The sequence below is a fragment of the Rhincodon typus genome, chromosome 45 (genome assembly GCF_021869965.1).
Source record: "Rhincodon typus isolate 14 chromosome 45, sRhiTyp1.1, whole genome shotgun sequence".
Classification (NCBI taxonomy): Eukaryota; Metazoa; Chordata; class Chondrichthyes; order Orectolobiformes; family Rhincodontidae; genus Rhincodon; species Rhincodon typus.
The window spans coordinates 9,939,377-9,954,959 of record NC_063376.1 but is presented as its reverse complement, the minus strand read 5'-3'; the positions used below and the strand labels follow the sequence as shown (position 1 = coordinate 9,954,959).

Genomic DNA, 15,583 nt, shown 5'->3' with positions numbered 1-15,583 from the left:
AGGGGTTTGGAGGGTGAGGGATGGGGATTGGGTTTGGAGGGTGAGGGGTTTGAAGGTTGAGAGGTTTGGTGGGTGAGGGGTGGGTGTTGGATTTGGAGGGTGAGAGGTTTGGAGGATGAGGCGTGGGTTTGTGGGGTGCAGTTTGGAGCTTTTGTAGGGGGAGGGGGTTTGAGGGTGGCATTTGTGAGCCTTGTAGGGAGAGAAGGGAAATGAGAGCGAGGAGGTGAATGCGGAGTGAGAGAATTAGAATTAGAATTAGGTTTTATGATCATGCATACTCAAGTACACGGATACAGGAGTATAGGCAGAAGTGTACAATGTGGCCATTCCTGGCACAATCTTAGTTACAAAGGTATCTAGATACAGAATCTTAGGTGCAAAGTAGAAAAATGTGGAAATGAAGTTTAAAATTCCACATTGAAGTCCTTCTCAGTATAAAGTAGAAAAATAAAGAAATAAAGTTAAAAGTTCAACATTGCAATCATTCTTAACTGCTTAGCCACGCTGGGCTTGCTTTCCCCATTAGGACTCGATCTCCTCTGTTTTGGGTTCACTCTCTAGCTCTCCGCCGCACTCTCTCCCTGAACCCCCACGCTGGCTCTAAGGCAATACAGAAAGCGAAAATGGGAATGCAGACAGAGAGAGAGAGAAGAGGGAACTTGGAGAGAGAAGAGTTTCACTCTTTCCCAGCCCAGTTCCTCTCACTGTCCCTGAACAATGACAGTTTAATTCCTGCTTAAAATATTTTGGGACATTGTGATGAAAAGTTCAACAGAAAGACAACAATTAACTTATTGCTTCCAAACTGTTTGGCATCCCTTTATAAATCCAACCAATGTAGAGGTTTTAAGTTAAACAGGAAAATAAATACCACTCTCTTGAACACTCCCTTTATCAAATCACAAACAAAATAAATGTCATGGGTTTCTAGCAGACTGTGTTCTAAATACGTTGTGATGTTTGACATTGCATGTTTGCTTGTTTGAAAACCACAGCCATGAAGTGCCACTCAATGTATCTCCATAAATTGAGATCTGGGGAGCAATGTTTTTAGTTTCATCTTTTCCTCTGGCAGAGGGAGTGAATCTTATACTCACTGTCCTGACCCCATCTTCTGTCTCCCCTGCCCTCTTCCTCCCTTCATCCTTATGCTTTCCCTGGCTTCTGTGTCTCAAAGTGTTGGTGTGAATGAGGTGGTCAGCGATGTCTGGTGCATGAGGTGTTTAGCACATGGTGTTGGTGGTGCTGGATAATGCCTCAGGGCAGCCAGGGGTTTAGGCTAACCATAGTGCTGTGTCCTGTACCGTGCCTGGCTCTGTATGGCATGTTCTTGCCCTTTAAAGGGCCTCAACATCAGTGGGTCTCGCAGCCCCCTCCTCTCTCGCCTCTCCAAGGCTGCTCACAGCCATTCACTTCCCCAGTAGTTTTGGTTTCCAATGCAATGGGAAGCAGGAGTGGGCGCTCTGTGCCTAGTGTGAGATAGGGGCCTGAAAATTAGAGGGGAGTTGTGCCATTAATACAATGTGTGACATTCCCCAGCTCCCCCGCCCCACCCCACCCTCGCTGGGCCACTCGTCATTGCCTAGCGAAAAACCCCTTGTTGCTCATCAGTTCTCCCTCAAATTCCTTTCTTCGGTGTGGGGGATCTCCAGGGTCCAAGCGAAGCGTGGAATGACAGAACTGGACTTGCCATGTCACTTGGCGTGCATGGAACCTCAGAGCTCACAGCGAACGTTGCCTGGCAACTAAAGCATAAAAGACGAAATGAGGCCGAGGACAGATGAACTGGCTCCGCTTCTAAACCACACATCCCCTCGACTGGTTGCAACAAGGCTGATTTACAAACAGATCCCATTCCTGTTGAATTTCTTTCCAGACCGAAAATCAGATTACATTTTAACAGGAGACAATTTCACGGAATCACGGAATGTTATGATGCTGTGGAAGGACATTCAGTCCATTGTGCCTCTTCAAACAAGCATCGTCACCTCGCACCAATCTCCTGCATTTCCCACGCTTACCATTTCTATCCAAACAACCACCCAATACCTCACCCACCACATTTCCAGGAAGTGTATTGCAGATCCTAACTACTCACTGTGTGGAAGGGATTTTCCTCACATCACCCTTCTCCCTTTGTACATCACTTTAAATCCATGGACCTCTCACTCTTGTTCCTGCCACAAGTGGGAACAGTTTAACCCTATCTACTCTGTCCAGCCCTCACTCATGATTTTAAAAACCGCAATGAAATCTCGTCCCAACCTTCTTCTCTTCAAGGAGAATGGTCCCAACTTCTTCAATGTCTCCTGGTCACTGAAGGTTCTCATTCCTGGAACCATTCTTGGTGATACAGGCTTTCTTCAGTGAACAAACAATGAGTTTGTTAATTATTAAATGTGGGGAGAAATAATAACACATGGAGATTGGAAATAAGAGGTAAGTCCAAAAAGATAAAAGTTTAAAAAGAAAACAGATATATAGCTCAGTGTCTGAACAGCGGATAGCTGATCATTACTGCTGTGGGTGTCATTCATCATGTAGATATTGGTAGTTGAACAGTCAGTTTCAAGATTGAGATTTTGTCATTCTGATTTCTTTAAACTGTGACTGTATTCAAACATTCAGGGTGAGAGAATTACTTTGCTTCAGTATTTACAGTAGAAAAGGAGGATAGCTTGCTGGAAGTCCCAAGAAAATTGATAATGGATCGGGAACAGGGACTGAGTAAAATTAATGGAAGTAAAACATCAGTTCTGAGGAAATTAATAGAATTAATAGAGTGACAAAATCCCCAGCACCTAATGGTTTCCATCTGAGGATGTCAAAGGAAGTAGGGAGCCACATTGAAAGATTATCATTAGAGCATCTACAAAGAATCATAGAATCCCTACAGTGTGGTAACAGGCCCTTTGACCCAACAAGCCCACACTGACCCTCAGAGCATCCCACCCAGACCCATCCCCCTATAACCCATCTAATCTACACATCCCTGAACACTACAGGCAATTTAGCACAGCCAATGCACTAGCCTGCACATCTTTGGACTGTGGGAGTAAACTGGAGGAAACCCACACAGATATGAGGAGAATGTGCAAACTCCACACAGACAGTTGACCAAGGGTGGAATTGAACCCGGGTTCCTGGTGCTGTGACCCACCGTGCCACCCCTTAGTTCCCTAGATCCAGGCGACTGCCATGTAGATTAGAAAATTGCACAAGCCACTCCAATCTTTAAAAAGGGTGAAAGAGGAAATCAAGGAATAACAGACCAATTAGTATAGCATCTGTCATAGGGAAATTGTTGGAGTCTATAATCAAGGATGGAGCAACTGAACACCTTAAAAAAAATTGGTTAATCACAGAGCGACAGGTGTTGTTTAAATGGACTTCCAGAAAGTATTTGATAAAGTCCCATATGAGAGACTGTTCACTAAGGTAGAAGCCCATGGAACTGAGGGCAAATTACTGATATGTTTACGACATTGATTGAGTGGCAGTTGACAGAAAGTAGGGAAAATGGATAGCTTTTCAAATTGGCAGGATGTGACCAGATGTCCCACAAAGATCTGTGTTAGAGCCTCAATTATTCACATTATTTATTAACAACTTGGATAATCACATAGAAAGTCATGCATCCAAATTTGCTGATGACGCAAAGTTAGATGGCCTTGATAGCATTGGTAGCAGTGTGGATTAAAAGCGTAAAATTACAGAGCTATGATAGACTAAGTGAATGAGCAAAGCTGCAGCAGATGGAGTTCGATGTAAGTGAGTGTGAGGTTGTCTATTTTGAACAGAAAAAGGATAGATCAGGGCACTTTCTAGTCAGTATGAAGTTAAGTACAGTGGATGTCCAAAGTTCAGGTGCATAGATCTTTAAAATGTCATAAACAGGTGTAGAAAATTGTCAAGAAATGCTCGCTTTTACATCTAGAGGACTAGAGTACAAGGTTGCAGAAGTTATGCTGCAGTCATACAAAACTGGTGAGACCCCACTTGGAATACTGTGAGCGGATCCGAGGATCAGACCTTGGGAAGGAAACATTATTGGCCTCGGAGAGAATATAATCTGAACTTCAGGGGTAAGGTTGTGAGGAGAGATAATACAAATTAGGCCCATTTTCTCTAGAATTTACAAGGTTAAGGGGCAATCTGTTCGAAGTCTTTAAGGTCCTAACAAGAAAGACAGAGTAGATAAAAATAAACTACTTCCACTGGTTGGGGATTCTAGAACCGGGGGCATGGTCTAAAAATTAGGATCAGACTGTTCAGCAGAAATGTTAGGAAGTACTTCTACACGGAAAGGGTGGGAGAGTATTTGAACTCTCTTCCACAAATGGCAGTGAATACGGGGTTAGTTCATTTTAAATCTGAGATGAATAAAATCTTGTTGCAAAGGCATTAAGAGAAATGGGTCTCACAGCGCCAGGGACCCGGGTTCAATTCCACCCTCGGGTGACTGTCTGTGTGAAGTTTGCACATTCTCCCCATGTCTGCGTGGGTTTCCTCCCACAGTCCAAAGATGTGCAGGCTAGGTGGATTGGCCATGCTAAGTTGCTGTAGTGTTTAGGGATGTGTAGATTAGGTGGGTTATAGGGGACAGGTCTGGGTGGGATGCTCTGAGGGTCAGTGTGGGCTCATTGGGACAAAAGGCCTGTACATGGAATTAGGCCACAGATCAGCCATGATCTTATTAAATCGCAGAAGACGCTTGAGGGGCTGAATGGCCTATTCTTATTCTCATGTCCTTTTGTTGTCCCATTTCATTTTGTCTGTCTTGCTGGCTTGCTGACTTCTAGCACACAGGGTGAAAGAGTGCCTTTTCTTTCAACGCAGGGGTGACTACAGAATAGAACTTTAATCATGACCTTCACAGCCCACTAACACCTGAATCCCAACTGGTACACACAGGCATGTTCAGTCCCATTAGCACACACTAGTAGAGTTGAAACCTGTTTTGCTAGTCCCTGTGCTTGTCTATTCATGTGGGATAAAGACAGGATATTGGCACTGGGAAATAGAACCCATCCAGGTATAATGGCCGGAATGGAGCCTTTCTTTCAAAGGAAAAACACAAAATGTGTCTGCAGTTTGAGGCATAACCTTCAGGGGCTGGCTTGCTGTTAAGCAGGGGCTTGACAGGCCCTAGTTAAAAAAAATCCAACGTATCATTCTCCGCCACCGACAATCTGACCCCACAACCAAAGAAGTTATTTCCCTCCCCACCCCTATCTGCCTTTCGTAGGGACCGCTCTCTCCGTGACTCCCTTGTCCGCTCCACACTCCCCACTAACCCCACCATCCCCGGCACCTTTCCCCGCAACCGCAGGAAGTGCTACACCTGCCCCTACACTTCCCCCGTCACCCCGATCCAAGGCACCAAACAAACCTTCCACGTCAAACAGGGGTTTGCTGGCACATCTATCAACTAAAAAAAAATTTGCAGATCCTCGTCCAATCTGTTTTGACTTGCATCTGACACCCTTTGAAAGGTTGTCATTTGCAGTTCATTTTTGCATCTTTAGATGGGACGTTCTGTGGGTCTCCCTGAACACATATTCACTTCATTTACAGCTGCAGCCATTTTTGGCTGTATCAATTCTCTTCTAAAACAAAAATGGTTTGGAATTACAAGTTAAAAACAGTACTTTAGGGATCTAGCCTATAGTCATGACAGGTGCTGCATTGGACAGGAACATTGAGGTATGAGGTTCACCTGCATCCTGAGCTTCTTAAAGGGACATGGCTCTTAAAGTGGTAATATGGCAGGACTCATAGTATTTGTGCTTTTTTTGCAGGAATATGGGGAAATCAGGTCTGCGAGTCTCTTGTGTGGGAATAGGTGAGTAACAATGAGTAGTGGATGGGATTGAGTGTGAGCAATGAAGTAGTGTAAGGGTTACTGTCAACCTTTGAGACTTAGCAACGAGATTCTGGTCGAAGGTCATGCTTTCGGTTACCTGTTCGCCATTTGAGAAGTTTCACCAAACCTTTCAACCAGGAAGGGTGAGAATTGTGTCAGGAAGGGACAGAAGAATGGGGAAAAGAGAGGAGAAGGTACAGAGGGTGAGAAGGTACCTGGCAAGAGATGGACAGTTGGTGGGAGGGAAGGTTTCTACGAGTGAGTGAGTTAGATCATACGTTCAGGAACTGGGAATTATTTGACCTGTTGTTCATTTTCCTTCCAGGGAGCTGGGTCACACTCGGGTCTCAGATCTCAGACGAGGTGAGTGCTTGCCAGGGTCGGATGCCAACTTACCTGTTTTAATGCATCTTCAATCCTCTCCCTGCAAATGGTGGCATTTAGTCTGCTGCAATCAGCATGGGCAGAAGCTATTCGACCATAACTAATCACCTGGTCCCACTTCCTCACCCAATTCCCGATATCCCTGCAAATTCTCCCTCTTTGGTTAATAACTCAATGCCTCCACCACCCTCTAGGGCAATGTATTCCAGACCCTAACCTCAAGACGTTTTTCCTCCTGTCACTGTTGTGTTTTTTATGAATCACCTTAGATTGGCGTCCCTCTCCATCCTCCCTCCAGAGACCCCTCCTGTGGTTGAACACCACGATCGAATCTCCTCTCAACATCCTCTGAGTATTCCCCATGCAGATGGCCTAAAAGCCCTCCGCTTCTTCCTCTCCCGCAGGCCCAACCAGTCCCCCTCCACTGAAACCCTCATCCGTTTAACAGAACTTGTCCTTACCCTCAACAACTTTTCCTTTAACTCCTCCCATTTCCTACAAACTAATGGGGTGGCTATGGGTACCCACATGGGTCCAAGCTCTGCCTGCCTCTTTGTAGGATACATGGGACAGTCCCTCTTCCGCTGTTACACCGGCACCATCCCTCACCTCTTCCTCCGATACAACGCTGACTGTATCGGCGCTGCCTTGTGCTCCCATGAGGAGCTGGAACAGTTCATCAACTTTACCAACACCTTTCACCCCAACCTCAATATTCACCTGGACCATCTCCAATACCTCCCTCCAATTCCTGGACCCCTCCGTCTCCATGTCTGGTGATTGTCTCAACACCGATATCTATTTCAAACTCACCAATTCCCACAGCTACCTGGACTACACCTCCTCTCACCCACCCTACTGCAAGAATGTGATCCCTTCACTCCCAATTCCTCTGCCTCTGCCGCATCTGCTCCCAAGATGGGGCATTCCACTCCCGCACATCCCAGATGGCCTCCTATTTCAAGGACCACAACATCTCCCCTCTGTTGATTCAAAATGCCCTCAACTGCATCTCTTGCATTTCCTGCATTTCTGCCCTCAAATCTCCTTCCCCCAATAAAATAAGAACAGAATCCCCCTGGTCCTCACATACCATCTTCTATCCGCCCTACCCTTCCAACTGGCCAGTTCCAACTACTCCCGATCTGCACTCACCTATCACCATCCCACTTACCTTCCTCTAGCCCCAACCCTTTCTCCCTCTATTTATTTCCCAGCTGCCTTCCCCCTCCCCAGTCCTGATGAAGGGTCCCAACCCAAAACGTCAACGCTCCTCTGATGCTGCCTGACCTGCTGAGTTCCTCCAGCTCCACACTGTATCGACATCCTCTGAGGAATACAATCCCAGGTTCTCCGATCTATCCTCATCACTGAAGCTCCTAATCCCTGAATCCATTCTTGTGAACTCTCTCCGCATCGTCTCTAATGGCTGAGCCGGTATTTAATGCCCATCCTTAGTTATCCGTTGAGAAGGGATTGTAAGCTGCCACGTTGAACCACAATAGTCTGTGTGGTGTAGGTAGACCCATAATACTGTTAGAAGGGAGCTCCTGGATTTTAAGGTTCTTGAGTAGATCTATAGCTCGGGTTGTGGATGCTGTGGTTGGTTGGCTCACCGAGCTGGTTCGTTGTTGTTCTGCAGACATTTCATTATCATGCTGGGTAACATCATCAATGCAGGTCTGATGAAGCGCCGTTGTGTTTTCCTGCCTGGTATTTAAACTCTGGGGTCCGTTGGATTTGATTACCTCATTCTCGGTTTTCCTTCGCAGTGGTGTATATATAGGGTTTAGCTCTATGTGTTTGTTGATGGCCTTCTTGGTGGAGAACCAGGCCTCTAGGAATTCCCGTGCTTGTCTCTGTTTGGCCTGTCCTAGGATCCTGGTGTTGTCCCAATCAAACTGGTGGTTCTCCTTATCCTGGATTTTAACCCAAAACAATCCCAATTATATTAAATAGCAGAGCAGGCTCAATGGGCAGAATAGTCTCCTCGTGTTCCTGTGTTCAGCTGCTAATCTCACGCTGACTATCTCCTGCCCTGAATCGTGTTATCAGGACTCCTCTGGTTCGTCACCACCTTCTGTGATGAACGAGGATGGCTTCAAGCCCCCACTTGGGAACCATCTTTAATCTAGGCCGATGCTCCCAGTTCAGTCTTGAGGGAGTCAAAGGCGAAATCTTTGAGGATAGAGTATAGAGGGTAGAACAGTACGGCACAGGAACGGCCCCTTCGGCCCATGATGTTGTGACAAACACGACACCAAATTAAACTAATTCAATCTGCCTTCTCTTGGTCCATATCCCTCCATTCCTTGCATATTTGTACACTATAGGTTTGAGGTGAAACATTGAAACAAAGAGCGAGCTGCCCATGCAGATGTGCGTCAAAGACCCCCTCAGGCACTATTTGGAAGAAATGGAACATAGCACTCTGTCAGGCAGTGGACATGTTGGGCTGGATTACTAACACAATGCTTCTCACTGCCACTCAGAGGGATAGTTTTCCTTAGAGCAGAGAAGGCTGGGGAGATTTCTGATTGAGGTGCACAATATTCTGAGGGGTATAGACAATGACGTTGCCGGGGTTAGAGGGTTTGAGCTACAGGGAGAGGCTGAATAGGCTGGAGCTATTTTCCCTGGAATGTTGGAGGCTGAGGGGTGACCTTATAGAGGTTTATAAAATCATGAGGGACATGGATAGGGTGAATAGTCAAGATCTTTTCCCCAGGGGTAGGGGAGTCCAAAGAGGGCATAGGTTTAAGGTGAGAGGGGAAAGATTTAAAAGGGACCAAAGGGGCAACTTTTTCACGCAGTGGGTGGTGTGTGTATGGAATGAGCTGCCAGAGGAAGTGGTGTAGGCTGATACAATTATGACATTTAAAAGGGCATTTGAATGGGTATATGAATAGGAAGGGTTTAGTGGGATATGGGCCAAATGCTGGCAAATGGGACTAGATCAGTTTAGGGTGTCTGGTCAGCATGAATGTGTTGGACCAAGGGGTCTGTTTCCGTGCTGTATGATTCACTGACTCTAAGAATGTGAGCAAGCAGTTTGTGTCCTAGACTGGTGTTTATCTACATTCCTACATCTGAAAATAGATTACCTGGACATTGTCACAATGCCATCAGTGGGATCTTGCTGTGCACCCACGTGGCTGCTGTGTGTATTCAATGACTCTGACATCAGTTTAGCAGCACTTTGGGGAGCCCTGCCATGACAGTGCGGTCGCTTCTTCCCAGTGTGTGAGTTTATTTTATTTATTTGCCTGATGTTTGTGCCCTTCTTGACAGGCTGCTGAAGAAATCCTGACCGTTGCCTACGAGAATGGGGTCAATCTGTTCGATACCGCGGAGAACTACGCTTCTGGAAGGTATGACATGCAGAACACCAACTGATCCATCCCAACAAGGACCTGAGCCTGAGCAACAGATCAAAGATGGAGGGGGGGTTGGGGGCAAGGCACTAAGGTTTGGAAGTTGGCCAATGTGTCCCCTCACCCTCCCAAACCATCCCCCTGCACACCCCACCCCCACCACGCCCCATCCCCTGCACTTTTCAGGTGCTTCTGGGCCTATTAAGGCCTTATGTACCAAGCTGAATTGCTCCAAATCTATGTATTCAACCAATCGATTCAAAATGGCGGCTCACCACCACCTTCACTAGGGGCAGTTAGGGACAGGCAATAACTTCTGGGCTCAGTCAGCGAAGCCCACCACCCTCCTGGGAAGAATTGAGACAAAGTTACTGAGCTGAGTGAGAGAGGGTGTTGGGGATTGGAGAGGAACCCAATTTCCCTCCTTTTTCCGTGAGGATCCCTAATCCCCAGGATCTGGGCCTAGCGAGTGAAGGCCTGGTGTGACAGTGTTGGAAATGCGGGTTACAAATACCCCTTTATGGATAAATCCCTATGGTGGGCAATGTCTGTTATTTTAATAAATGATTTTTTTTTGGGGGGGGTGATTTGATGGTGAGGTTTTCAATGGGGAAAAAGAAGAAAATAAAGAGCTGGGTTCCTCCCCAGTGGACAGTTGGCGTCTGGTAAGGGGAAAGGGCCCAGAAGGGAACTGAGGAAACTGTTCTTTTGTAGAAACTGTAGATTTATAATAAAATATTTCTCTGAAAATATTTTGCTGCTTAAATCACAATCTAGATGTCAGCCTGCTAAGCTATTGGGAAGTGGGCATTGTTAGTGAGGCTGGTACTGATTTGGTTCTTTCTCTGTCCTCTCTCTCTCTCTCTAGGGCTGAGATAACGCTGGGAAACATTATTAAGAAGAAAGGCTGGAGGTAAGGATGAGCAGGGTTACCCCTAACCATGGCGGAGGAATGGGGGTCTGGTAATCCTCTAAATTTAATAAACCTGAATGTTTGCCCTGTTAACCCCCAACTCTCCTTCCATTGTTCCTTGGACATGTTGATTCTGTACCCTCCTTCCCCCCAACTATAGTGAGGGCCCACCCACCTTACTGACCAATTGCAGGGCAGCATGAGGGTCATGAGACTTCTCTTTTGAGGACCACCATTCACAGTTTGGGGGGGGTTCTCTGGGAGCCCATGGGTCTTACAGACTGCAGATTGTTTTCCCAGGATGATCCTACCTTATCCAGAGACAAAAAGGAAGAAGGGAAGAGTTGCATTTATATAGTACCGCAGGAGGTCGCAAAACTCTTTGCAGCTCATGATCTAAGTGCAGACTGAAGTGCAGTCATTGTTGTAATCTCAGAACTGGCTCCAGAAAATATGGAGGAATTGTCCGTTGGCCACTAAAGAAAATCTCCCCACTCTACACAGAGAAACTCATCCTTAAAACATTCAGGTATGAAAATCTGAAAAGGCAAACGAACACTGAAGATCTAAAATAAAAACAGCAAGTGCAGGAGAAACTCAGCAGCTCTGGTAGCATCTGTGGAGAGAGAAACTGGGTTAACATTTCGAGTCTGGTACGACTTCTTCAGAGCCTAAAGTTTCTCTTCTGAGCTATGAAAAAGAGCCATATTGTGTGCAGTTCTGGAATCCACATTATAGGAGGAATGTGATAGCACTGGAGAGGGTGCAGAGGAAATTTAGCAGGATGTTGCCTGGAGTGGAGAGTTTCAGTTATGAAGAGAGTTTGGACAGACTGGTGGAGGGCGCTGACCCGAAATGTCAGCTTTCCTGCTACTCTGATTCTGCCTGGCCCGCTGTGTTCCTCCAGCTCCACACTGTATTGTCTTGGAAAGCCTGGCGTTGTTTTCCCTAGAGCAGAAGGGATTGAGAGTGGAGATGATTGAGATGTGCATGAGGGGAAGATAGGGTAGACAGGAAGAAATTTTTCCCCAGGATGGAGGGATCAATGACCAGAGTTGGGGGGAGCATAGATTTAAGGTAAGGGGTAGGAGGTTTAAGAGGAGATGGGAGGAAAAACATTTTCATCCAGAGGGCGGTGTGAATTTGGAACTCACGGCCTGTCAGGATGGTAGAACCAGAAACCTTCATAACATTTAAGAAGGATTTATATGTGCCCTTGCAAAGCCAAGATGTACAAGACCATAAGGCCTTAAGCTATCGGAACAGAAGTAGGCAATTTGGCCCATCAAGTCTGCTGCGCCATTCGATCATGGTGGATATGCTTCTCAACCCCATTCTCCCCAGAGGCCTTGATTCCTTTACTAAGGCAATGGGCTAAAGTGGAATTAGGACTGTTGTTTCTGACTGGCACAGGCTCAAAGGGCCAAAAGGCCTCTTTCTGTGCTGTAGATCTCCACGACGGGCCAAAGGACCTGTTTCCACACTGTAAGGATGGTATGGATATGGACCCGAAACGCTATATGTGTTTGTCTCTCCACAGCAGCTGTCAGGGCTGCTGAGTTTCTCCTGCACTTGTTGTTTTAATTTCAGTTTTTCTGTGATTTTCCACAGAGTTTTGCTTAAATTTGAGCGAGAATCTCAAACGCACTTCCCTTGAAAACTGAAGCTGTTGACGCTAAGATTTTGTTGAAGGGAGGGTCTTCCGCATCCAAGTCCAGGCTGCCATTCGCAAAATCCCCAGGAATCCGCAAATCTCTGGCCCAACTCATCTGGGCTGAGACTCCTAGTCAGAACTGGGATAGGTTGGAGATTGGAAGCTGTCAGGGGAAACAGGGGGAGATGGAGAGGAAAGAAAATAGGGACGAGGGAGAATGGCAGGACTGATTAAAAGACAGGGGTGACGGCACAAAACAAGAGGGCAAATGTCTCAAATTGTAGATTAATCTTTTGTTTCTCTTCCCATGCAGACGGTCCAGTTTTATAATCAGCACGAAACTCTACTGGGGAGGACAGTGAGTATTTGAGGGGTCGCACTCATTCCCAGATTTTTGTGTGTTCACATATTCCACTCCACCACCCCTTTCTGTCTCCTCAAGGTACTGCCATAATGCTTAGGTCCCTGGGTATCCACAACTCCCCCCTCAAATCCCAGCCTAAACACCGAGATATAGGGAAGGCTACAGGTTGATCCTGTGTTCAGATGAAGGTCAGTCAGTTAGCCCTGGGGTTAACACAGTGTGGAGCTGGAGGAACCTTCTGAAGAAGGGTCCCGACCCGAAATGTCAGCTTTCCTGTTCCTCTGATGCCCCCTGGCCTGCTGTGTTCCTCCAGCATGTTCCTCTGACTCCAGCATCGGTAGTTCTTACTAGCCCTGGGGTTGTTCTAAGACACCTCGTCTTTTATTAACGTTGGGCTGGCGATGGATAAATGATCTTTGCTTTAAAATATACATGTTTACAGCTTGGAAAAAAACAAATGAAGCCTATTCTTTTCCCCAGCACATTCATCAAGCTCAAAGTTGAGAATTCATGACTTGACAAAGTGACATTGTGGAGAAAGGGGACGGAGAGAAAAAAAACCGAAAGAACTGCAGACGCTGGAAATCAGAAATAAAAACTGAAATTGCTGGAGAAACTCGGCAGGTCTAGCAGCATCTGTGGAGAGAAATCAGAGTTAACATTTCGGGTCAAGTGACCCTTCCTCAGAACTGTGTATTTCCCTGCTTTTGTTTGCATTTCTCTCACAGGGTTTGTGCTAAACTGTAGCTGCACCAATCAGAAGGTTGTTACTATGCTGATCTCGCCTCAACCCACAATAAATGGCTTCAGATCGTCTGGACTCAATGTCCCTGAAATGTATCACTGTCTCCTATACATCAGTTAGCTTCACTTGTTCTTCCCAAAGCTGCAAACAGCTCTTTCTATATTCTCCCCTCCTAAAAGCAATGTCCATGTATTTCATTTTCAGTCCACAGTCCAAAAATAAAAAAAAAGCTCTCTTACAGACTCTTGTCTCTGTAGTTGGTGCGTGGGGTAGAATAAAGCTGTGTGTGTGTGTGTGTCTGTGTTCTCTCTGTCTTGCTTGTGTGTATGTTGTCTCTGTGTGCCTGTGTCTTTGTGTGTCTCTGCCTGTGCATGTGTCTCTCTGTTATTGTGATAGGTTGCTGCATATGTGTATATTTGTGCATTATGGGGTGTGTGTGTCTATATGTTTGTAAGTCTGTACATTTGTGTATTGATGCGAGGCTGTTTTTATGCATTGATGTGTGTTTCTGTGTGTACACTTACATGCTTGATTCTATATTGTTGGATGATTCACATCTGGAGTGATGCTCTCTGCAGTTGAACAGCCCTTGATAATGGGATAGAGTTTGGAAACATGGCTTCCTGTCTGGGCTAACTAGGGCTGAATGGCTAGTCTGGTGAGGTTTTGGAGAAGCGTTGGTTGGAGGCACATAGGAGACTGAACTCTAAATGACACGTGCTGGGAGGAGAGAGGGAATGGGACAGGGATAAAAATGGACTCAATGTGCTGGCCCCAAGGTGTCACCACCCCATGCCCTTCACCAATTTGAAAATATTTCTCTTCTTCCACAGGGCGGAGACCGAGAGGGGACTCTCCCGCAAGCACATCATCGAAGGTACGCTCCTTCCCATTAAAGACTTGTATTTGTATAGTGTCTCACAATAGGCCCCCAGGTGTTTCTCAGCCACCGTACTGACTGTGAACACACAGGCCCTGAGACGCACCAAAAGATCATGCTATCCCCTCTTGAATGCATCTATCTCCACCACATTTCCACTTTGCTAACTGTGGTCACTGCTGCAATGTTGAAAGGACAGCAGCCAAAGTCATTGGGAGTGATTCATTCCTCTTTTAGCCACTGTGTGTACTGTACATGGACTCATAGAGTCATAGAGCTGTACAGCACGGAAACAGACCCTTCGGTCCAACTCGTCCACGCTGACTAGATATCCTAAATTATTCTAGTGCCATTTGCCAGCATTTGGCCCAAATCCCTCTAAATCCTTCCTATTCATGTATCCATCCAGATGCCTTTTAAATATTGTAATTGTACCAGCCTCCACCATTTCCTCTGGCAGCTCATTCCATACATGCAACACCCTCTGTATGAAAAATTCGCCCCTTAGGTCCCTTTTAAATCTTTCTCCTCTCAACCTTAAACCTATACCCTCTAGTTTTTGACACCCCTAACCTGGGGAAAAGACCTTGGCTATTCACCTTATCCGTGCCCCTCATGATTTTATAAACCTCTATAAAGTCACCTCCTCAGCCTCTGACACCCCAGGGAAAATAACCGTGGCCTATTCAGCCTCTCCCTATAGCTCAAACCTTCCAACCCTGGCAACATCCTCGTAATGTTTTTCTGCACTCTCTCAAGTTTAACAACATCCTTCCTGTATAAGGCAAATGGGAATTGTACGCAGTTTTACGAAAACGGCCTCACCAATGTCCTGTACAGCCGGAACATGACATTCCAATTTCTAAACTCAATGTTCTGGTCAATGAAGACAAACGTGCCAAACGCCTTCTTCACCATCCTGTCTACCTGTGACTCCACCTTCAAGGAACTATGTACCTGCGCTCCTAAGGTGGCTCTGTTCGGCAACTCTCCCCAGGGCACTACCATTAACTGTATAAGCCCTGCTCCGGCTGGCCTATCAAAATTCAACACCTCACATTTATCTAAATTAAACTCCATCTGCCACTCGTAGAACATAGAACGGTACTGCACAGGAACAGGTCCTTCAGCCCATGATGTTGTACCGAACATGATCCAACTTAAACTAATCCCTTATGTCTGCCCTTGGTCCATATCCCTCCATTTCCTGCAAATCCATGTTCTGATGTAAAAGTCCCTTAAACGTCCCTATTGTATCTGCCTCCAGTAACACCACCTCTGGCAGCAGGTTCCCGTGTTAAAAACTTGTCCCTCACATCTACTTTGAACTTTCCCCATCTCACCTTAAATGCATGCCCCCTAGTATTAGACATTTCAACTCTGGGAAAAGACTCTGACCATCA

The 15,583-nt window shown here is 46.2% G+C and overlaps 1 protein-coding gene across 1 annotated transcript in view; it reads left to right on the top strand.

Annotated features, from left to right (window-relative positions):
* The window catches only part of LOC109920762 (voltage-gated potassium channel subunit beta-1-like), a 39,176-nt gene that overhangs the window by 3,385 nt on the left and 20,208 nt on the right, over positions 1 to 15,583 (top strand). Inside the window, exons 2-7 of the mRNA XM_048620070.1 lie at positions 5,802 to 5,845; positions 6,192 to 6,229; positions 9,542 to 9,621; positions 10,493 to 10,537; positions 12,505 to 12,549; positions 14,134 to 14,177. Coding sequence (XP_048476027.1) covers positions 5,802 to 5,845; positions 6,192 to 6,229; positions 9,542 to 9,621; positions 10,493 to 10,537; positions 12,505 to 12,549; positions 14,134 to 14,177 — 296 coding nt within the window. The remainder of the gene's footprint in view (positions 1 to 5,801; positions 5,846 to 6,191; positions 6,230 to 9,541; positions 9,622 to 10,492; positions 10,538 to 12,504; positions 12,550 to 14,133; positions 14,178 to 15,583) is intronic.